At 36.2% G+C, this 18413-nt stretch overlaps 1 protein-coding gene and 1 long non-coding RNA gene across 3 annotated transcripts; one reads left to right on the top strand and one right to left on the bottom strand.

Annotated features, from left to right (window-relative positions):
• Window positions 1-352: 352 nt before the first annotated feature.
• Window positions 353-8625, top strand: zgc:101744 (Receptor expression-enhancing protein 6-like). Its single transcript, XM_048164210.1, has 5 exons — window positions 353-714; window positions 4904-4997; window positions 5156-5294; window positions 7902-8058; window positions 8250-8625. The coding sequence occupies exons 1-5, from the start codon at window positions 597-599 to the stop codon at window positions 8282-8284; spliced, it is 543 nt and encodes a 180-aa protein (XP_048020167.1). The 5' UTR covers window positions 353-596; the 3' UTR covers window positions 8285-8625.
• LOC125251237 lies at window positions 2744-4897 on the bottom strand. 2 transcript variants are annotated; one of them, XR_007180953.1, is made up of 3 exons: window positions 4382-4897; window positions 3078-3346; window positions 2744-2872 (listed from the first exon to the last, which is right to left on the bottom strand). It is a non-coding gene; the product is annotated as an uncharacterized LOC125251237 (long non-coding RNA). The 2 variants fall into 2 exon arrangements; XR_007180952.1 differs by lacking the exon at window positions 2744-2872 and having other exon boundaries at window positions 3045-3346.
• Window positions 8626-18413: the final 9788 nt, after the last annotated feature.

Here is an 18413-nt window from a genome sequence, read left to right as displayed (position 1 = left end):
ACTAACCCTTTAATACTGACTTTATGTAGGATGATTAGGTGTTTTTAGCAGATCAGAGCCACGAGTTTCTCTTAGAGTTTTAAGAATGGTGGTTTTGAATTTATGAGTAAAATCAATAAAAAAAGAAGAAGTGATTTTCAGTTGATAAGTGATGACTACACCTACCTAGTCTGAGGGACCCTATTGCGAATTAGCTTTGAGTTGGCCTAAAAAATCATGACTAAATTTTAGAAATTAGAATAGTAGGAGGGAAATAGTTGGAGAGCACATTTCATTCTCCTGAAAAACAAACAAAGCCACTTTCATTACTCTCCAACGCCTACTTCTTTCAATGCAGCCGTGCTCTCAGTCAGTCAGAGGCGCAGCTCAGTCAGCATTCAGCAGGATCGTGATCACCTGTGAGGGAGGTGGAAACATATATTTTTATTAGATTCGATTGGTTGTCATCGAGTTACGAGCCAGTCCCGTGCTGCCTCTGAGAGGGGACAAACTTCCCCCAAGTAGCCTATACTGTTAGTTTGCTTGGCTTGGAAAACTGTTTACAATTCTGGTCCTGGTCAATACGGTCTGCTGAACTATAAATAAGGAGGGACAAAATGTTAAACGCTGTTACAGAACGATACGACGCGTTTTTTAAGCAGAAGAACGTGGTAACGGATTTTCTATCAGTTTTAGAGGAGAAAACTGGAGTTCAGAAACAGTACATTGCAACAGGTACGTGACTGGTTTTAAACCACAGCTTTAATTATTTAGTCAGGAATAGTAAGACGTATACATTATGTATTTAAGCTTTGTTGGCTATCTTTGATGGGCTTAAATGTTCTTTGTATCCATTACCGTCGAATATTTATTTTATTTAGAAAAGTATGAGTTCATTCTCTTAATTAGTGACTGAAGTGACACATATGTAAAGCATTTGTTGAATGTTGCAAAGGAGTGCAAAGGGCTCATACTGATAAGACACTTCACGGGGCTGCTAGAATAGGGAAGTCCGAGTCATTTCTCCGAATCGGTTCTTTTAAAGTGCCGGTTAAAAACAAACGATTCAGAGGTTCTTTTGCGCTCTGATGTAATTATATTTACGCGGTTCCCGATATCATGGCATGGTATTACATTTGTAGCACATGCTGTTGTTTATTTCGGTTTTAGATTAAGTTTTTACCAATAGACAGTTGTTGACTCGCTTGAACCGATTCAATTTGTTTCGTTAAAGGGGTAGTTCGCTCAAAAATTAAAATTCTGTCATTAATTACTCACCCTCATGTCGTTCCAAACCTGTAAGACTTTCGTTAATATTCAAAACACAAATGAAGATTTTTAATAAGCTAAAATCCGAGAGATTTGTCCATCCGTTGACAGCTGCGAAACTACCATTTTGATGCTTCAAAAAGTTAATAAAAAGATTGTAAATCTAATCCATGTGAATTGAGTGGTTTAGTCCAAATTTTCTGAAGAGACATGATTGCTTTATATGATGAATGGATTTAATTTAGGCTTTTATTCACATAAACATTCATCAAGTGCACACATCAGTTATGATAAATGGACACTCAAGTATGTTCGCTTGACGTGCAAGAACCAATGATGTTCATTCTCGTGTGTTACGCATCATGTTTGAGCTTCCTCAAGAACCAATGAGGTTCATTCTCGTGTGTTACGCATCATGTTTGAGCTTCCTCAAGAACCAATGAGGTTCATTCTCGTGTGTTACGCATCATGTTTGAGCTTCCTCAAGAACCAATGATGCTCATTCTTGTGTGTTACGCATCATGTTTGAGCTTCCTCAAGAACCAATGGTGTTCATTCTCATGTGTTACGCATCATGTTTGAGCTTCCTCAAGAACCAATGATGCTCATTCTTGTGTGTTACGCATCATGTTTGAGCTTCCTCAAGAACCAATGGTGTTCATTCTCATGTGTTACGCATCATGTTTGAGCTTCCTCAAGAACCAATGAGGTTCATTCTCGTGTGTTACGCATCATGTTTGAGCTTCCTCAAGAACCAATGATGCTCATTCTTGTGTGTTACGCATCATGTTTGAGCTTCCTCAAGAACCAATGGTGTTCATTCTCATGTGTTACGCATCATGTTTGAGCTTCCTCAAGAACCAATGGTGTTCATTCTCATGTGTTACGCATCATGTTTGAGCTTCCTCAAGAACCAATGAGACCAACGAGTCTCTTCAGAAAATTTGGACTAAACCATTTGATTCATATGGATTCCTTTTACGATCAATTTATGAACTTTTTGAAGTGTCAAAGTGGTAGTTGTGTGTTGTCAATGGAGACCTGGCTCAGATTTTATTAAAAATATCTTAATTTGTGTTCCGAAGATGAACTAAAGTCTTACGGGTTTGGAACAACATGAGGGTGAGTAATTAATTCATTTTTGAGTGAACTCTCCCTTTAAAGAATTAGTTCAGACTGGATTTGAAAATCGGTTGAACTGATTCATTAAAGAAATTCGAATCAATAGAATGACTCATTCATGAATCAAACTCTGCTTTGCGTGTGTGTGGCAAGAACAGATGCTGCACGAACCGTTTCCCCCTGAGGGTTATCTCTCATTTTCCTGGCGCATTTACATCTGTTTATCTGTTATATTGCTTTTTGTTTTAACCGCATGCTGGTTTAAGAAACATCAAGCAGATGATCTGAAGTGCCATTATCAGATGCGTCAATGGGTCCAGTAGTTCAACTGCATTGACTGGTTACCTGAAATGTCTCTCTAATCATGTGTGATGTGGCTGCTCCTTGTAAGACCTCTCTGGGTCTAATTTCTTCTTCCAGTAGCCACTCCCAAGGGTTATTTTTAAATGTGTAGTATGTCCTCAAGTGTCTGTGCAGAATTGCAGTGGCTAGACTACATAGCCTGATTGGGGACAAAATATGACAGTCTCTCTTACATTCACATATACTCCTGAGAGAACCAGATATTTTTTAATGTCATAAATAAATGACATATTTATGTTTATTTATTCATTTATTTATGTCATTACATTGTTTGGAGCATAAGAAACAAATAGTTTTTTTTTGTTTTTTTGTTTAGTTTTATCATATTTATGAAAGATACATACTCTGTACCGAGTCTTTCCGAAAACAGCTGAGCGCCTGGAGGCGTGCCGTGTGAGCGGAGCATTGTTGATTTCATGAAGTCCTGTGACCTGTGCAGCGTTAACTTTGCCTGTGCCGATGACTTCCGTAAACCCGAACGAAGCGTGTTGATGGGCATGCTCTTGCTCTCTCGCTCTGGTCGACGTGTGCGCGCACTCTTCTGGGAGAAATGCCCGTACAAGGAATTCTGACCATTCTGATGTCACATAGGCACATACTTGAAAAAAAGTTCCTGAAATTTAAGAGGATTTGGAATATTTTTGGCTCAGAAATACTCCATCATACGTCCAACTCGTGTTTTGAAACTTTGGCCATGTTTAGCATGAGAATCCAACTCTTCAACAGTATAAATAAGTCAGAATACATGAAATGGCATTATACCCCCCCTTTAAGAAAATAAAATGGTATAGGCAAAAAAATGTTTTTCTGTTTGTTTCATTTACCAATCAATTTTTAGGTTTCAGGCTATTTTTAACCAAACTTTGTATAAAGATGATTCTCAACTGTTATGAAAGATATCAAATCATTCTGTTGTATACTTTATGCAATATGTACACTCTAAAAAATGCTGGGTTAAAAACAACCCAAGTTGGGTTGAAAATGGACAAACCCAGCGATTGGGATAAATGTTTGCCCAACGTTCTGGGCAGTTTTATTAAACTCAACTATTGATTAAAAATGACTATATGACTGGCTTAAAATGATCCCAAAATATGTTCGGAATTAAAAATCAGACACATAATTACTAGAGGCAACAATAATAATCAAACGGTGAACATTTATTAATAAGCAATTTAATAAATGTTTGTTTAATTATTATTCATTAATAAATGAACATTTATTAGTAAGTATAAACATTAATTAATGTCAATTACCAACATACTTTGGATTCATTTTAAGCAATCAATACTGTAATTTTTAAACAATAGTTAAATAAAATAAACCTGGTTGGGTTGAAAATGGGCAAACTAAGCAAATGGTTTGTTTTAACCCAGCGTTTGGGTTGATGTTTGCCCAACCTGCTGGGTTAAAGCAACCCATTCGCTGGGTTTGCCCATTTTCAACCCAACCAGGTTTATTTTTAAACCAGCATTTTTTAGATTGTGTATAAAATGGAGATACATTGTATCTAACTTGCATATTAATGAGTTCTTGGGACAACATTTAATGAAATAAAAGAAGTGTAATAATGGGAGTAATAACTTGCCTACATTTTTATAAGAATATCTCATATTTCACAGAAATTATAATTTCTTTCCCTACTCACCAAAATGCCTGATAAGTCCTGGTTTCTTCTACAGAGGACATGTATGAAATCGATGCCCTGTTTCGTAACAGAAAGTCGTATTCTGATTTGAAACCCCATAACGTTTTCCTGAGATGTTTATTTACGACAAACAATTAGAAAATTACTCAAATTTACTTAAATGATGATTACAAAATATTATCATATTTCCATAAGAGTGCTAAATTTGATCATTCAGTGTCATTTGCTATCTCTGAAAAGCCCTGAATGTGCTCTTTATTGTTGCACATGTGCTCTTTAAAACCAACATGTATGGTCTTCGAGAAATAGCTAAAATATAATGTGCTCTGTCTACAGAGGAGAAAAGTCTATGCCTGGGTCCCAGGAGGATATAAACAATGCGTGTTTGAGCTGGCTTTGTTTGTTCTTGTTCTATCCTGTTAGGTGTCAACAATGACATCAAATGCAAAGTCATCAGGGCTCCAAAATTCCCTTCTTCATTTGAATAATGGCAGTGATCACGTGTCTCTGTTTGTGCTGCAGGTGCCGTGTCTATTGTGGCTCTCTATTTGATATTTGGATATGGTGCCTCTCTCCTCTGCAACTTGATTGGTTTCGCATACCCAGCGTATGCCTCGTAAGTATACGTCACTTGTCACATTTCACGAGTGTAATATGCTTATTGTTACTGGTGAAGATTCTTGACCTGGAGAATCCCACATGTATGTTTCCACAGCACAATAATGAGAGCAACCCACACTGAATTGGCCTGTTTTCATTGTGTTCCTCCTGCAGCATCAAAGCCATCGAGAGTAACAATAAAGATGATGACACCAAATGGCTAACATACTGGGTGGTTTATGGACTCTTTAGTGTGGCTGAATTTTTCTCTGATATCTTCCTCTTCTGGTTTCCCTTTTACTATGCTGGGAAGGTATGGTGTTTCAGTATCAAAATATATTCCATTTATTTGATTGTATTTGTATGTATGTTGGAGATATGTTTTAGAAACCATCCACTTTGTATGTAGGTTGCTGTAGGAGGACTATAAACTGTAAATGTATTGGTATGTAGGTCACGCTTAGAGGTTTTGCATAGTGTATATTTAGTATGCCTGAGCAACTTCCAACTCGACCAACAGCCTCATTTCAATTTTGATCCTTGTTCTAAATTTGACTGAGTGCTTTATAGCCAATTTATACAAATGAACTAGCAGCTGACTTAAGTTGAGCTGAGGTCATGATATGCATGAAAATAAAAAAAAAAAAAAATCATTAATTTTTCCAATTTTAATTTCTAATTAAAAATATTTTTTAATGAGATGCTCATGATGGCATGATCTGTCTAATAAATTTGGATCGTTTGATGTGGATGTGATTAGATGGTAACACTTTATAAGAGTACTAGTAAAGTTTCAATTGTTATCATTAGGTAAAAGTTAACAAACAATCAGCAATACTTCTACAGCATTATTAGTCTTAGTTCATGTTTATCTCATCATTTACTAATACATTTTTAATAGGAAGTTGTATCTGTTAATGTTAGTTAATGCACTGTGAACTAAAATGAACAGACTGTTTTATTAACTAACACTAACAAATATTGTCAAATATATTTTTTAAGTGTTAGTTCATTTTAATTAATGCATTAAGTACTGTTAAGAAATGAGACCTTAGTGTAAAGTGTTACAGGGTAGATGTTAAAGCAACGTATTAATTAGTTTGCCAAAAGGCCAAGGGCTGTTTCAGCACCCAACAACCAGCTATGTTGATGTAAACCACAAGGAATGTTCAGTTATACTTTAAAATCTGAATTTGCATACTGTTTTCTTTAACCTGAGGTTCAAATGTCACCACATTTTAGAGCATTTTAATTCTGTTCTAAGTTTGGGGTTGGTAAGATTTAATGTTTTTGAAAGAAGTCTCTCATGATTGCCAATAAAAAATACAGTAAAAATAGTGATATTGCGAAATTTTTACAATTTATTACTGTTTTCGATTTTAATATATTTTAAAATGTAATTTATTCATGCAATGACAAAGCTGTGTGTGTTTATGTATGTATATATATATATATATATATATATATATATATATATATATATATATATATATATATATATATATATATATAAAATATACACACACACACACCGTGTGCAGAATTATTAGCCAAGTTGATTTTCTTCCTTTTTTTTTAAGATTTATTTTTTGGCATTTTTGCCTTTTTTTTTAAATTGAGACAGAACAGTTAGTTGAGAGGAAGCAAATTGTGAGAAAGAGAGGGAAGGGATCAGGAAAGGTCCACAAGCCGGGACTCAAACCCGTGTCGCCCGAAGCGCTACCGCGCTGTGTGACGGCATGCTGCCCACTAGGCTATCGGCGCAAATTGATTTTCTGATCAAATTTTTTTTTTTACAAGGATGGATGTGGATCACATTTTACTAATTACAAACCAAAATCAATCTCCATAACTACTATTAATTTTGTATTTAATAATTTATAAGTGATATATATTTGTTCATGAAGGCTGGAAATGAAAAATGCCTTATATTCAAGTGTACATAATTATTAGGCAGATTTTCTTTTACAGGCAAAATGAGCCAAAAAAAGAGATTGAAAAAGTCAAAAAATATTAAATGCCCATGAGAAAGATGCAATACTAATGCAATACTAGAAACTGCAAAGTTAAAGCATGATCATTGGACAGCGAAACTCTCATTGGGTCAGTAGGGTCAGACAAAAACAGGTGGAAAAGAAAAGACACATGTTAACTGTAAAATAATTAAGAGTTAAGTGTAAAACCATCAGGAACCCTTTAGTCCCCAGCGCCACCCTTTTTCCAGAACTGCAATCTACCTGGAGTCTCCAGAAGTGCAAGGTTTCAGGATCTCAGAGACTTAGGTTAGCTAAAGAATCCTAAAAAATGACCCGCTCTTAATAAGAATCAAAAGCTGACATGTTATAAAATACATGAAGACTGGGTTTTTTATAGGCTCTATAGACAGACAGATTGAGAGTGACTCTTGAAGGACCAGCACCATGTCCTCATGTACAAATGTTTGAAGAATTTATCTTCCAGAATCTGGCAGTAAGGTGTGGGAGTTTATTTTTAGTCCATATCTGCAGGACAGACTTTTCAGGAAAGGAGATGGACTAAAAATGAACTCCCACACCTTACTGCCAGATTCTGGAAGATAAATTCTTCAAACAGTGGTACAAGAGACTCGTTTTACCTGTAAAAGAAAACCTGCCTAATAATTCTGCACACCTGAATATGAGGCGTTTTCCAATTCCAGCCTTCATGAACAAATATATATTACGTATAGATGATTAAATACAAAATTGATGTGGTTTGGAATTGGTAAAATGTGCTTGGAAACAAAATATGATCAGAAAATCAACTTGCCTAATAATTCTGCACACGGTGTATACATAAGCCTGCAAAAAGTACAATTAAATATGCACAAAGTCATTATTTTGATCACAATGCCAGAAATTGAGAAGTTGAGACATATGTTCTGCATTTTTTCATATTTCAGTCCCTGTTTCTGCTGTGGTGCATGGCTCCGGTCTCATGGAATGGCTCTCAGATCATATACACACGTGTGGTGAGACCTTTCTTCCTCAAGCATGAAGCAGTATTTGACAACGTTGTCAGCGATTTGAGTGGCAAGGCCAAAAGTGCAGCAATGGAAGGTAAACAATAACTCCCAGTTCTCAGAAATCCATCATCAGTTCATTTTCAGTCTGTTATTAAATTAGTGCTTGTGTCTATCTAATGTAATTCATTCAGTTTTGCATTGGTGTAAGCTAATTCATATTCAGGCATTGTCAGCAATCTGTATGGCCCAACTTTAGGTTTATTTTCCTCTGCCTTTTTCCAACAGGCTTGACATTGCTGAACAGTGATAAGAATAAATGATTCGAAGGTGGGGATATGGAGAATCATTTTACCAGGAGCCCTGTGTTTACATCCATTTCATTTATTTAGTCACTAAAACCCACTGAAATTATTCATCTTTACTGCATCTGAGCCAGGCAGCGCAATCACTCCCAAAATGGTCCTTAAACGTTCTTACATTTCTCAGATGGTCCACAAATGTTCTTGGGATACTATTTAATTCAACTTCACGTTTCTGTTTTGTTCATCCTATACATTATTTTAGCACTTTGACCAAAGAAAGAAATGTTTAAGTCACTGTCTTTTAATGAATAAAACTGGAAAGAGCAATGCCTAAATATAAAACCTGTTATCCAAATTTATATTAGTAGTCTTCATTTATTTTCACCAAATATTACTTAAAGGTGCAGTGTGTAAATTTTAGCGGCATCTAGCGGTGAGATTGCGAATTGCAATATAGAGAAGCTACGGTGGCCAACACAGGACAAAGATTTCATCGTCTGAGACGGCAGAGAGTAGCCAGACAAGCAAACGCACTCTGTAGAGCAGTTTGTCCGTTTAGGGCTACTGTAGAAACATGCCGGCGCAAAATGCCAACTTAAAGGATTAGTCCACTTTTAAATAAACTTTTCCTGATAATTTACTTACCCCCATGTCTTCCAAGATGTCCATGTCTTTCTTTCTTCAGTCGAAAAGAAATTAAGGTTTTTGATGAAACATTTCAGGATTTTTCTCCATATAGTGGACTTCAATGGGCACCAAACAGTTGAAGGTCAAAATTAGTTTCACTGCAGCTTCAAATTGTTCAACACGATCCCAGATGAGAAATAATTGTCTTATCAAGAGAAGGAATTACTCATTTTCTAAAATAAATTTTAATTTTATACATTTTAACCAGAAATGCCCATCTTGAACAAGTTATCTTCTTCTCTATTTGAATTCCAGCAGTGTAGACACTGCTAAGTGTATTACTGTCCTCCACAGGTCAAAGTTTGAACAAATTTTTATATGCAATATGCTAGTTCAGAGTATATAACAATTAGTCAAACTTTGACCTGTGGAGGGCAGTAATACACTTAGCAGTGTCTACACTGCTGGAATTCTAATAGAGAAGAAGAAGAAGAGAGCTAGTTCAAGATGAGCATTTATGGTTAAAACTATATAATTTTCAATTTTTTTCAGAAAATGAGCGATGGTTTCACTAGATAAGACCATTATTTCTCATCTGGGATCATGAAGAACAATTTGAAGCTGCAGTGAAACTAATTTTGACCTTCAACTGTTTGGTGCCCATTGAAGTCTACTATATGAAAAAAATCCAGGAATGTTTTCATCAAAAACTTTAATTTCTTTTCGCTGAAGAAAGAAAGCATGGACATCTTGGACATGGGGGTGAGTAAATTATCAGGAAAAGTTTATTTAAAGGTGGACTAATCTTTTAAAATGTAAGGGGACCCGCGGTGTATGTAGATAGAAATGGCTCATTCTTAGGTAATAAAAACATAACAGTTCATTGTAAGGTCTTTATACACCACTGATGTATATTATATTGCATTTCTGTCAATAGATCCTCCTAAAATTTACACAGTGCACCTTTAAAATTGTTTCTGTTTTGTCTCTGGAAACCTTAAATAGGCTTGTCTTCATAATTTTGTCTCTTTCAGTGTATTAGTTTCGGGAATTACCAACATATGTTTTTATATATGATGGTGAATTTGCTCTGTTATTTAGTTCTGGGGGTCACGTGGATGATAACTAAAGTTTTCAAACTCCATGCATCATCTCCATTTCTTTAAGATCAAGGTCAGTGTATTTATGTGCTTCTAGGTTGATGCTGAGGTGCAGGTATTTTAAATTGTGACCTTGAACTTCAGACTTTTGAAGTTGTGGCATGTATATGGCTTCAGTGATGTAAGTAGTTGAGTAGAGTACTACTTAAGTAGTAGTAGTTGAGAAGAGGAAGAGTTGTTGTAGTAGAGTGTTGTTGTCATGCCGTCATTTTACGCCAGACTGCTTCACAAACGAGGGTCAATTCAACGCTGGATTTGCACAAAAGATGAACATGACGGCACATGCTAGTGGATGAGTTGAATCAACTCCACAGCAACTACATACATTTATCCACTAACCATTCAGAAACGTCCAGTTTCATTCTAAAAGTTGTAACTTCTTCCTGAGTCTCTCCATCAGTGTCGACTCCGGTTTGAACAATGTAAGGCTGAACACCGTTACTGACAATCCTCATTTTGGCTCCGTGAGATTCTCCAGCTTTGATGCTGTTGAGCAACTGAAGCATGAGCTGCTAAAGCTCCGCCCTCTTCTGGAAAGTGGCCCGGGAGCAGCTCATTTGCATTTAAATAGATACACGAAAAACAGCATGTTTTTGCTCACACCCAAATAGGGGCAACTTGACAAGCTAATAAAAGATCTGTGATGATTTTGAGCTGAAACTTCACAGACACATTCTGGGGACACCACAGACTTATATCACATCTTGTGAAAGGGGCAATATAGGTCCCCTTTTAAAGGTGCTATAGAGGATGTTTTGTTTTATGCATTTTTGCAGTATTACTTGAAACTGTCTTTACTAACTGATAAAAGACTATTTATTAGGTGCACTGAAAGGAATAATATTAATATACATCATCTGTGCACGAGGTAGGGCCTTAAAAACATCAGCCAATCATTTGTGTGATCATCGCATAAACGATTGGCCCTCTGGCTTGTCAATCACTGCCATGACGTTCCTTGTGAGAGACGTGCGCGCTCCAGTAACTTTCCACACTCCACAGGCGCCGCATGCAATGTTTTTGTCAGGAGTAACAACTGCAGATTATGAGTTACCTGCGGTGAGTCCGACATAATGAATCCACTAACACGACACAGCGAATGCCGGTGGTAAACACTCGTGTTCCAATACTCGTGCACGAGTTTTGGGAGGCATTCCCTTGAAATGAGCTGTGAAGGAGGGGGTTATTCTTACGCATGCGCTCATTTCAAAAACTCACCAACAGTCTTTGATTTCTCAGTCGTTGAAAACATCCTCTATAGCACCTTTAAACAGTAAAGGTATCAAAGTGTTATACATGGGTATTAGGAAACAGTATAATATTTCCTTTTGGCATTAAGGTGTTATGCAACAAAGCTGTTATATTAATCAGTTTTTCCATAGTGCACAGAGAAATTTGAAGCCATTTTACCCTTTCAGTATGCTGAACTTGAGAAGACTAATTATACCTCCTCAAGCTGCAAGAATCAGTGGGGAAAAAAACAAGTCATTGCTTCATGAGTCATTCTTTATAACAGAAGATATTGGACATAATAATCAAAAAGATAATGTGTGTACTTTTGCTCTTTTTACTGCACCTGTCACGTGACTCACATCCAGCATTGTCAGAGCTGTCAGTGATTAATGTCAATACAAATTTACTTTTTTTCATTTGTGAAGCTTTATTTGTCTACAATCTTTTAAGTAACTTAAGGATCTGATTAAATGAAACCACAAACAAACATTGGTGTTGATGTCTATATTGTAAAAGTGTAATTTGAGTGGTTATTTTGGTCTTTTGAAAAGTTCTAATTGATGAAAGGACTTTGAAATGAGTCTGTGCACCACCCTTACCTTTAAAATCAACATATAGTAACATTTGCAGTGCTCTGCTTTTGCACTGCTCATGCTACATAAAACAAGTATATATAAAGTATGTGATAACCAAATGACAGATTCAGTATTTAGCTTGATATAACTAGCTGGGATATTATATCTTATACAATGTGTCTGTTTTCAAATCCTATGTATCCTTTTATAGGCCATTATACTAATATTTTAAGAATTAGAATGCAAAAGCATGAAGATCTTAATGTTTCCTTGGCGGCATTAATTAAAACAAGAAATCTACATGTACACACATTTAATACATATTTATATACATTTAATATTTAATATATACAGTATAATGAAAATAATAGGTGCACTTGCATATTAATGTGCAAGTGCATAGTGTGCATATACAGAGGTCAAGTGTCTGCCATAACAGAGTGTGTGCAATGTTGTTTAATTGGGCAATGACACTGAGTATGTGCAATATTTGCTCTAGGAGAGCAACAGTTGTAGTGCAAGTGGGAATTCAAGTATACCACGGGGACTCCGAGCAAGAAGTAAACAAGGATGTGAAGCCCTGTCTGATTGTTTAATCATGTTAAAAGCTGAGCTATAGAGGAACAGCGTTCTCAGGTTACCTTTGTATTGTACGAGGACTATGTGAATGGCAGTGGAGACGGTGTTCTCAGTGCACCTGTTAGTACACTAAGCAAACTCACTGAGATATGGTTCTGTATCTGAGTCATGCTCATTCGGTTGAAGCTCTTATACTGACAGTTTACATTAATACGTTTAAACATCATTTTCCTTTTTTTCTCCTTTTCTTTTTTATATCAGTAGTTGTTGTCTTTAAACAGGTGGAGGTAATGGCCCAAGCAAGGGATAGTTGATACAGGGATGCCAAAAAGTTTCATGACATCTCCTCTAATGGCATGCTACATAACATTTTGAGCTTGTCCACTTTCGACCACTTCCAGAGGAAGTCACAAAAAGCATTCGACCGGATTGATTTCGTACGCTCATGTTGTCGAATGTGTTCAAACAGCCACTAAACACTGCCTACTCTCCACCTACTGACTTAATGTGTAAACATTATGTGAAGCATGCTAGCCAGACTGGATTTAAACTTTGTCGGCTGAAGACCCAAGTTTTGTTTGAAGATGAATACACCTCTGAGTTCTTGGGAGGTTTTAAGTATTTGAGTAAATATAATTAGTTACTGTACTTAAGTATCGTTTTGGCTACTTTGTAGTTGTACTGAGTATCAAAGATATTGGCAACTTTTACTCTCTACTTGACTACATTTTTGAACAAGTAAATGTACTTTTTACTCCAGTACATTTGATAAGTCATGCAATTACACATTACATTTTGCATGGCACCTAACTTTTTCTGCAGCAGTTTGTTTGAGTATGAAGAAGCGATATATCACCATCTAAAGTCATTGAAGGTACTATATCTTGAGCGTTTCGCCTTTACTCACCCAAACTTGTCAACAAGGCTACACTGTAAAAAATGAATGTGATTTTAACGGTAAAATATTGTAAAAACGCTACGAAAAAAAATTGTAAATAGGTTAACGGTAAGTTCCTGTATTATATACAGGGAAAACTGTAAAAACCAGGCATTCATTCTATTTTCACAGTATAATGCTGTAAATTTTATTATTTTTATAAGTAAAAAAGACAAAATCAATGTGTAATTTACAGTCAAAATCTGTAAACTGTTGTTCCCACAATTCCCTGTGTGACACTCCACATTTGAAAGTATTTTGTTTAAAGGTGATTATGTTTTTAAAAGATGTAATATAAGTCTAAGGTGTCCCCTGAATGTGTCTGTGAAGTTTCAGCTCAAAATACCCCATAGATTTTTTTTTATTAATTTTTTTAACTGCCTATTTTGGGGCATCATTATAAACGTGCCGATTTATGCTGTGGCCCCTTTAAATCCCGTGCTCTCCACCCACAGAGCTCGCACTTGCCTTAAACAGTGCCTTAACAAAGTTTACACAGCTAATATAACCCTCAAAATGGATCTTTACAAAGTGTTCGTCATGCATGCGGCATGCATGCGTCAGATTATGTGAGTATTGTATACTGTTATATTGTTTACATTGATTCTGAATGAGTTTGATAGTGCTCCGTGGCTAAAGCAAACATTACACACTGTTGGAGAGATTTATAAAGAATGAAGATGTGTTTATGAATTATACAGACTGCAAGTGTTTAAAAATGAAAATAGCGCCGGCTCTTGTCTCCGTGAATACAATAAGAAACGATGGTAACTTTAACCACATTTAACAGTACATTAGCAACATGCTAACGAAACATTTAGAAAGACAATTTACAAATATCACTAAAAATATCATGATATCATGGATCATGACAGTTATTATTGCTCCATCTGCCATTTTTCACTATTGTTCTTGCTTGCTTACCTAGTCTGATGATTCAGCTGTGCACATCCAGACGTTAATACTGGCTGCCCTTGTGTAATGCCTTGAACATGGGCTGGCATATGCAAATATTGGGGGCGTACATATTAATGATCCCGACTGTTACGTAACAGTCGGTGTTATGTTGAGATTCGCCTGTTTTCCGGAGGTCTTTTAAACAAATGAGATTTATATAAGAAGGAGGAAGCAATGGAGTTTGAGACTCACTGTATGTCATTTCCATGTACTGAACTCTTGTTATTTAACTATGCCAAGATAAATTCAATTTTTCATTCGAGGGCACCTTTAAATTACAGTTTTATACTGTAAAATTTACAGATTGATCTGTAAATGTGTTTACGGCTTTTCTGTATTTTTTACAAAATTATTCTGGCAACCACAGCTGCCAAAATTATTTTGTAAAAACTACGGAATTTCTTTTTTTTACAGTGTACTTTATGTGAATGTGTGCATTAGCAGGTAGTTTCTGAATCGCAGGTGTTTGATTTAGGAGATGAGGCTGAAACCAGCACATCTAGTGCAAGTAGACAATGACTGTGTAATTTTACGTAACATTATTTTATTTATCCGCTATATTGACGAGACCTTTTTGACGGATATTTTTTTACGTATGGTCTTTTTGTGCACTTAAGCTTAACTGAGACTTGAGAGTTTATAGACGTATAAAAGGTTGTTGTGTCGACCTTGATTTATTGCAGAATTGAGGTGTTCAAAATAAACATGATTTCTCTTCTTACAAATCAATTGCTTCTTATTTTCACTGGCATGTCTCTCAGGTGTCGAGGACTAGTGCATCTCTGAGCATACATTCAGTATGAGTAAAATACTTAAGTACTGTTAAAATCAGATACTTTAAGACTTTTACTCGAGTCGTATTGGAATTGGTTATTTGTAACTTGTAATGAAGTCATTTTCGATGTAAGGTATCTTTACTTTTACTGGTTTTCAGGTAGGCCTACACTTTACACCTCTGCAAAGACCCTGTTACGTCCCGTAGCGTTCTCTCTCTCTCTCTCTCTCTCTCTCTCTCCTTCACTGTCACTTGTTACAGGTCCCGTAATTGGATGACGTCGCGGCCAGTCATCGGAGTCTCGCGACATCCCGAGAACCAATGAGACGCTAGTGGGCGCGTATAAAGACCCGGATGCGACACGAGCGCGGGAGAAGCGTTTGCTTTGTTTTGTTTGCTCTCCTGCGTTTGCTGTCGTGTTTTTGCTCTTGTTTAGTTTGATTTGTTTATTGTGTGTTTTCTTCACTTGAAACTGTGTTCATCATGCCCTACTACTGATACTGTGATTATGGCGTGACTCGACTCTTGATTTGTCAGAGTTTGTTCAAGTCCTTCTCCGATACATAGTGATGGGACCAGGTTAGTATGTCACGTGACTTACACCTCGCAACACGTAGAGTAAAGTTGTTTAAACACACTAGTTTAGGAGCGGGTGCCAATTTATGTATTTATGTTTGTTAGTTAGTGTAGATAGCGGTGTCCTACACTGAAGATGTTATTTTCCTTGCTTTCTTTTGATTAGTTTAGAATTTGTTGGGGTTTAGTTAACTTGTTTTGTTTTATTGATTTTTTTTGTTTTAGCACCGCTCTCGTCCCTCGCTTTGTTATCGTTTATTTTACTTTTGTACATAATTTGTAAATAGGTATTTGTTTGTTTTGGATGTATGTTTGGTTCACTGCTTATTGTATCATTGGTGTTTTGTTACATTGAATTATTTTTCCCTTACTAAAAGCAACTACAAATTTAGTTCTTCTCTGCCTGTTTCTTTACTACACACATCACATCTCCTTAATAAATGAGTCCATTCTTTTAACAGCTTTTTAATAGTTAATCTTTTCTCATGTTACGTCTCCATATCCTCTAGACGCCAGGGGGACGTAACAGACCCTTTGGACCCTTTAATACCAGGTGTAAACAGGGCCTATACTACTGTATCTGAGCATACAGCATCACATGGATGCACACTCCTGTGTGCTTGTTTCAAGTTTGTATGCTTTTGGTCTGAAATAAATGTAAAAGTGAATATATGTATTAGTATTGACAATAATGTTTACCTTTTATCTCTTTCTGAATATAATATAGAGCGATTTTTGACAGTGTAGTACTGATTCTTACAGGAAGAGGGAGACAAACGGCACCACAGTTGTATTGTGATGTCTGATGTAATCTGACATACCAACAATTAATCAGGCACTTTAATAACACTGCACTGCATTTGTAGCGAGAAACACAAATGCATAAAATGATCTTTGCCTATTGAAATGTAAATGTAAATGTCTCAAAGAAACGCTTAAAGCACTCACTCTAAAGCCCAACCTAATTTTCTGTTGGTGTTGTTGTTGTTATTGCTTAGTATTTGACATGGGTTTTTACAATTTAATTTCTTTTCATTTGCAAGGGAAAGGAATATAAGGAGCAGAGAGAATTGAATATACAGGCATTATTATGAGGTGACTAATATCCACACGCTGTTTGCGGCCTGGCCTCCTGCTTCCTGCGAGCTATTATCAAACTGCACAGCCCAGCCTGTCAATTGTGATTATATTGGGTTGTCTACCGCCTCCATCTCTCCACACAAAAAGATTCTGCATGTTTAATGAACTCCCAATGTCAGGTTATACACATTTAAAGCTTAAGTTCTTGACTTATCCTTGTCTTTGTTTGATATTGTAATCATACTGTTTGATACTAATACCTGTTAAGTATTATACAGACTTTTATACAATATTCTGTCTATGGGAATGTGCCTTGTGAAGGATTATTATATAAAACTGAGATTAAGATGGACCACACTTGCCAGATGAAGAAACTGAATTGCCTCGAGGAACTCTGCACCATTACCCGCTAAGATTCAACACAGAGATTCAGATGCTGTGACAGGGATGTTTCTACAGTTTTTCTGTCTGACTTGTTAGCCATAGGCAGAGCCAAAACACCTCCAGACTCAGCGAGAGGGTGCACAAAACACTGTAACAATGAAAAAGTACTTAAGGCACTGTTTGGGGTTCCCTCAGATTGCCATGCTAAACCCTCATGGAGAACCTATGCTTTTAAAGGCACTTGAAATGGATTTGAAATCCCTTGAGTACACATTTGAGGCACCTGCTATAGTTGCAGTCTGAGGAGCCCCACATGTTTTGTAAAGTATGTTTTTAATTTTATAGTGATATTGTGACCCTGGTGGACTGTGTGTTTCAGTATCCTGCAGGATTCGTGCACCTCACAACCTTAGCAACCCAGAGTAAATCTGCCATGAATAATGTGAATAATAATTTACTTATATTTTTTTTTATTTAAAAATATATTTTGTATGTATTTTAAGTTTTTATTTAAATTGATTTTTAAAGTTTTTTCTTTAAATTTATTTTTTAATGTTTATTTAAATGTATTTTTCCAAAGTATTTACAATTTGCTTTTTATGGTATTTTAATGTATTTTAAAGGGTTAGTTCACCCAAAAATGAAAAGTTCTGTCATTAATTACTCACGTCGTTAATTCCTCATGTCGTTCCACACCTGTAAGACCTTCGTTCATCTTCGGAACACAAATTAAGATATTTTTGATGAAATCCGATGGCTCAGTGAGGCCTGCATTGACAGCAATTGATAATTAACACTTTCAGATGCCCAGAAAGCTACTAAAGACATATTTAAAACAGATCATGTGACTACAGTGGTTCAACCTTAATATTATGAAGCGACGAGAATACTTTTTGTGCGCCAAAAAACAACAACAAAATGACTTTATTCAACAATATCTAGTGATGGGCGATTTCAAAACACCGCTTCACGAATCTTTTGTTTCGAATCAGTGGTTCGGAGCATGTATCAAACTGCCAAAGTCATGTGATTTCAGTAAACGAGGCTTTGTTATGTGATAAGTGTTTCGAAACTTTGGCAGTTTGATGCACGCTCCGAACCACTGATTCGAAACAAAAGATTCGTAAAGCTTCATGAAGCAGTGTTTTGAAATCACCTATCACTAGAAATTGTTGAATAAAGTTGTTATTTTGTTGTTTTTTTGGTGCACAAAAAGTATTCTCATCGCTTCATAACATTAAGGTTGAACCACTGTAGTCACATG

This window comes from Megalobrama amblycephala, linkage group LG17 (assembly GCF_018812025.1).
Source record: "Megalobrama amblycephala isolate DHTTF-2021 linkage group LG17, ASM1881202v1, whole genome shotgun sequence".
Taxonomy (NCBI): Eukaryota; Metazoa; Chordata; class Actinopteri; order Cypriniformes; family Xenocyprididae; genus Megalobrama; species Megalobrama amblycephala.
Note: the sequence above shows the minus strand (reverse complement) of the source record. Positions and strands in the feature narration are given on the sequence as shown.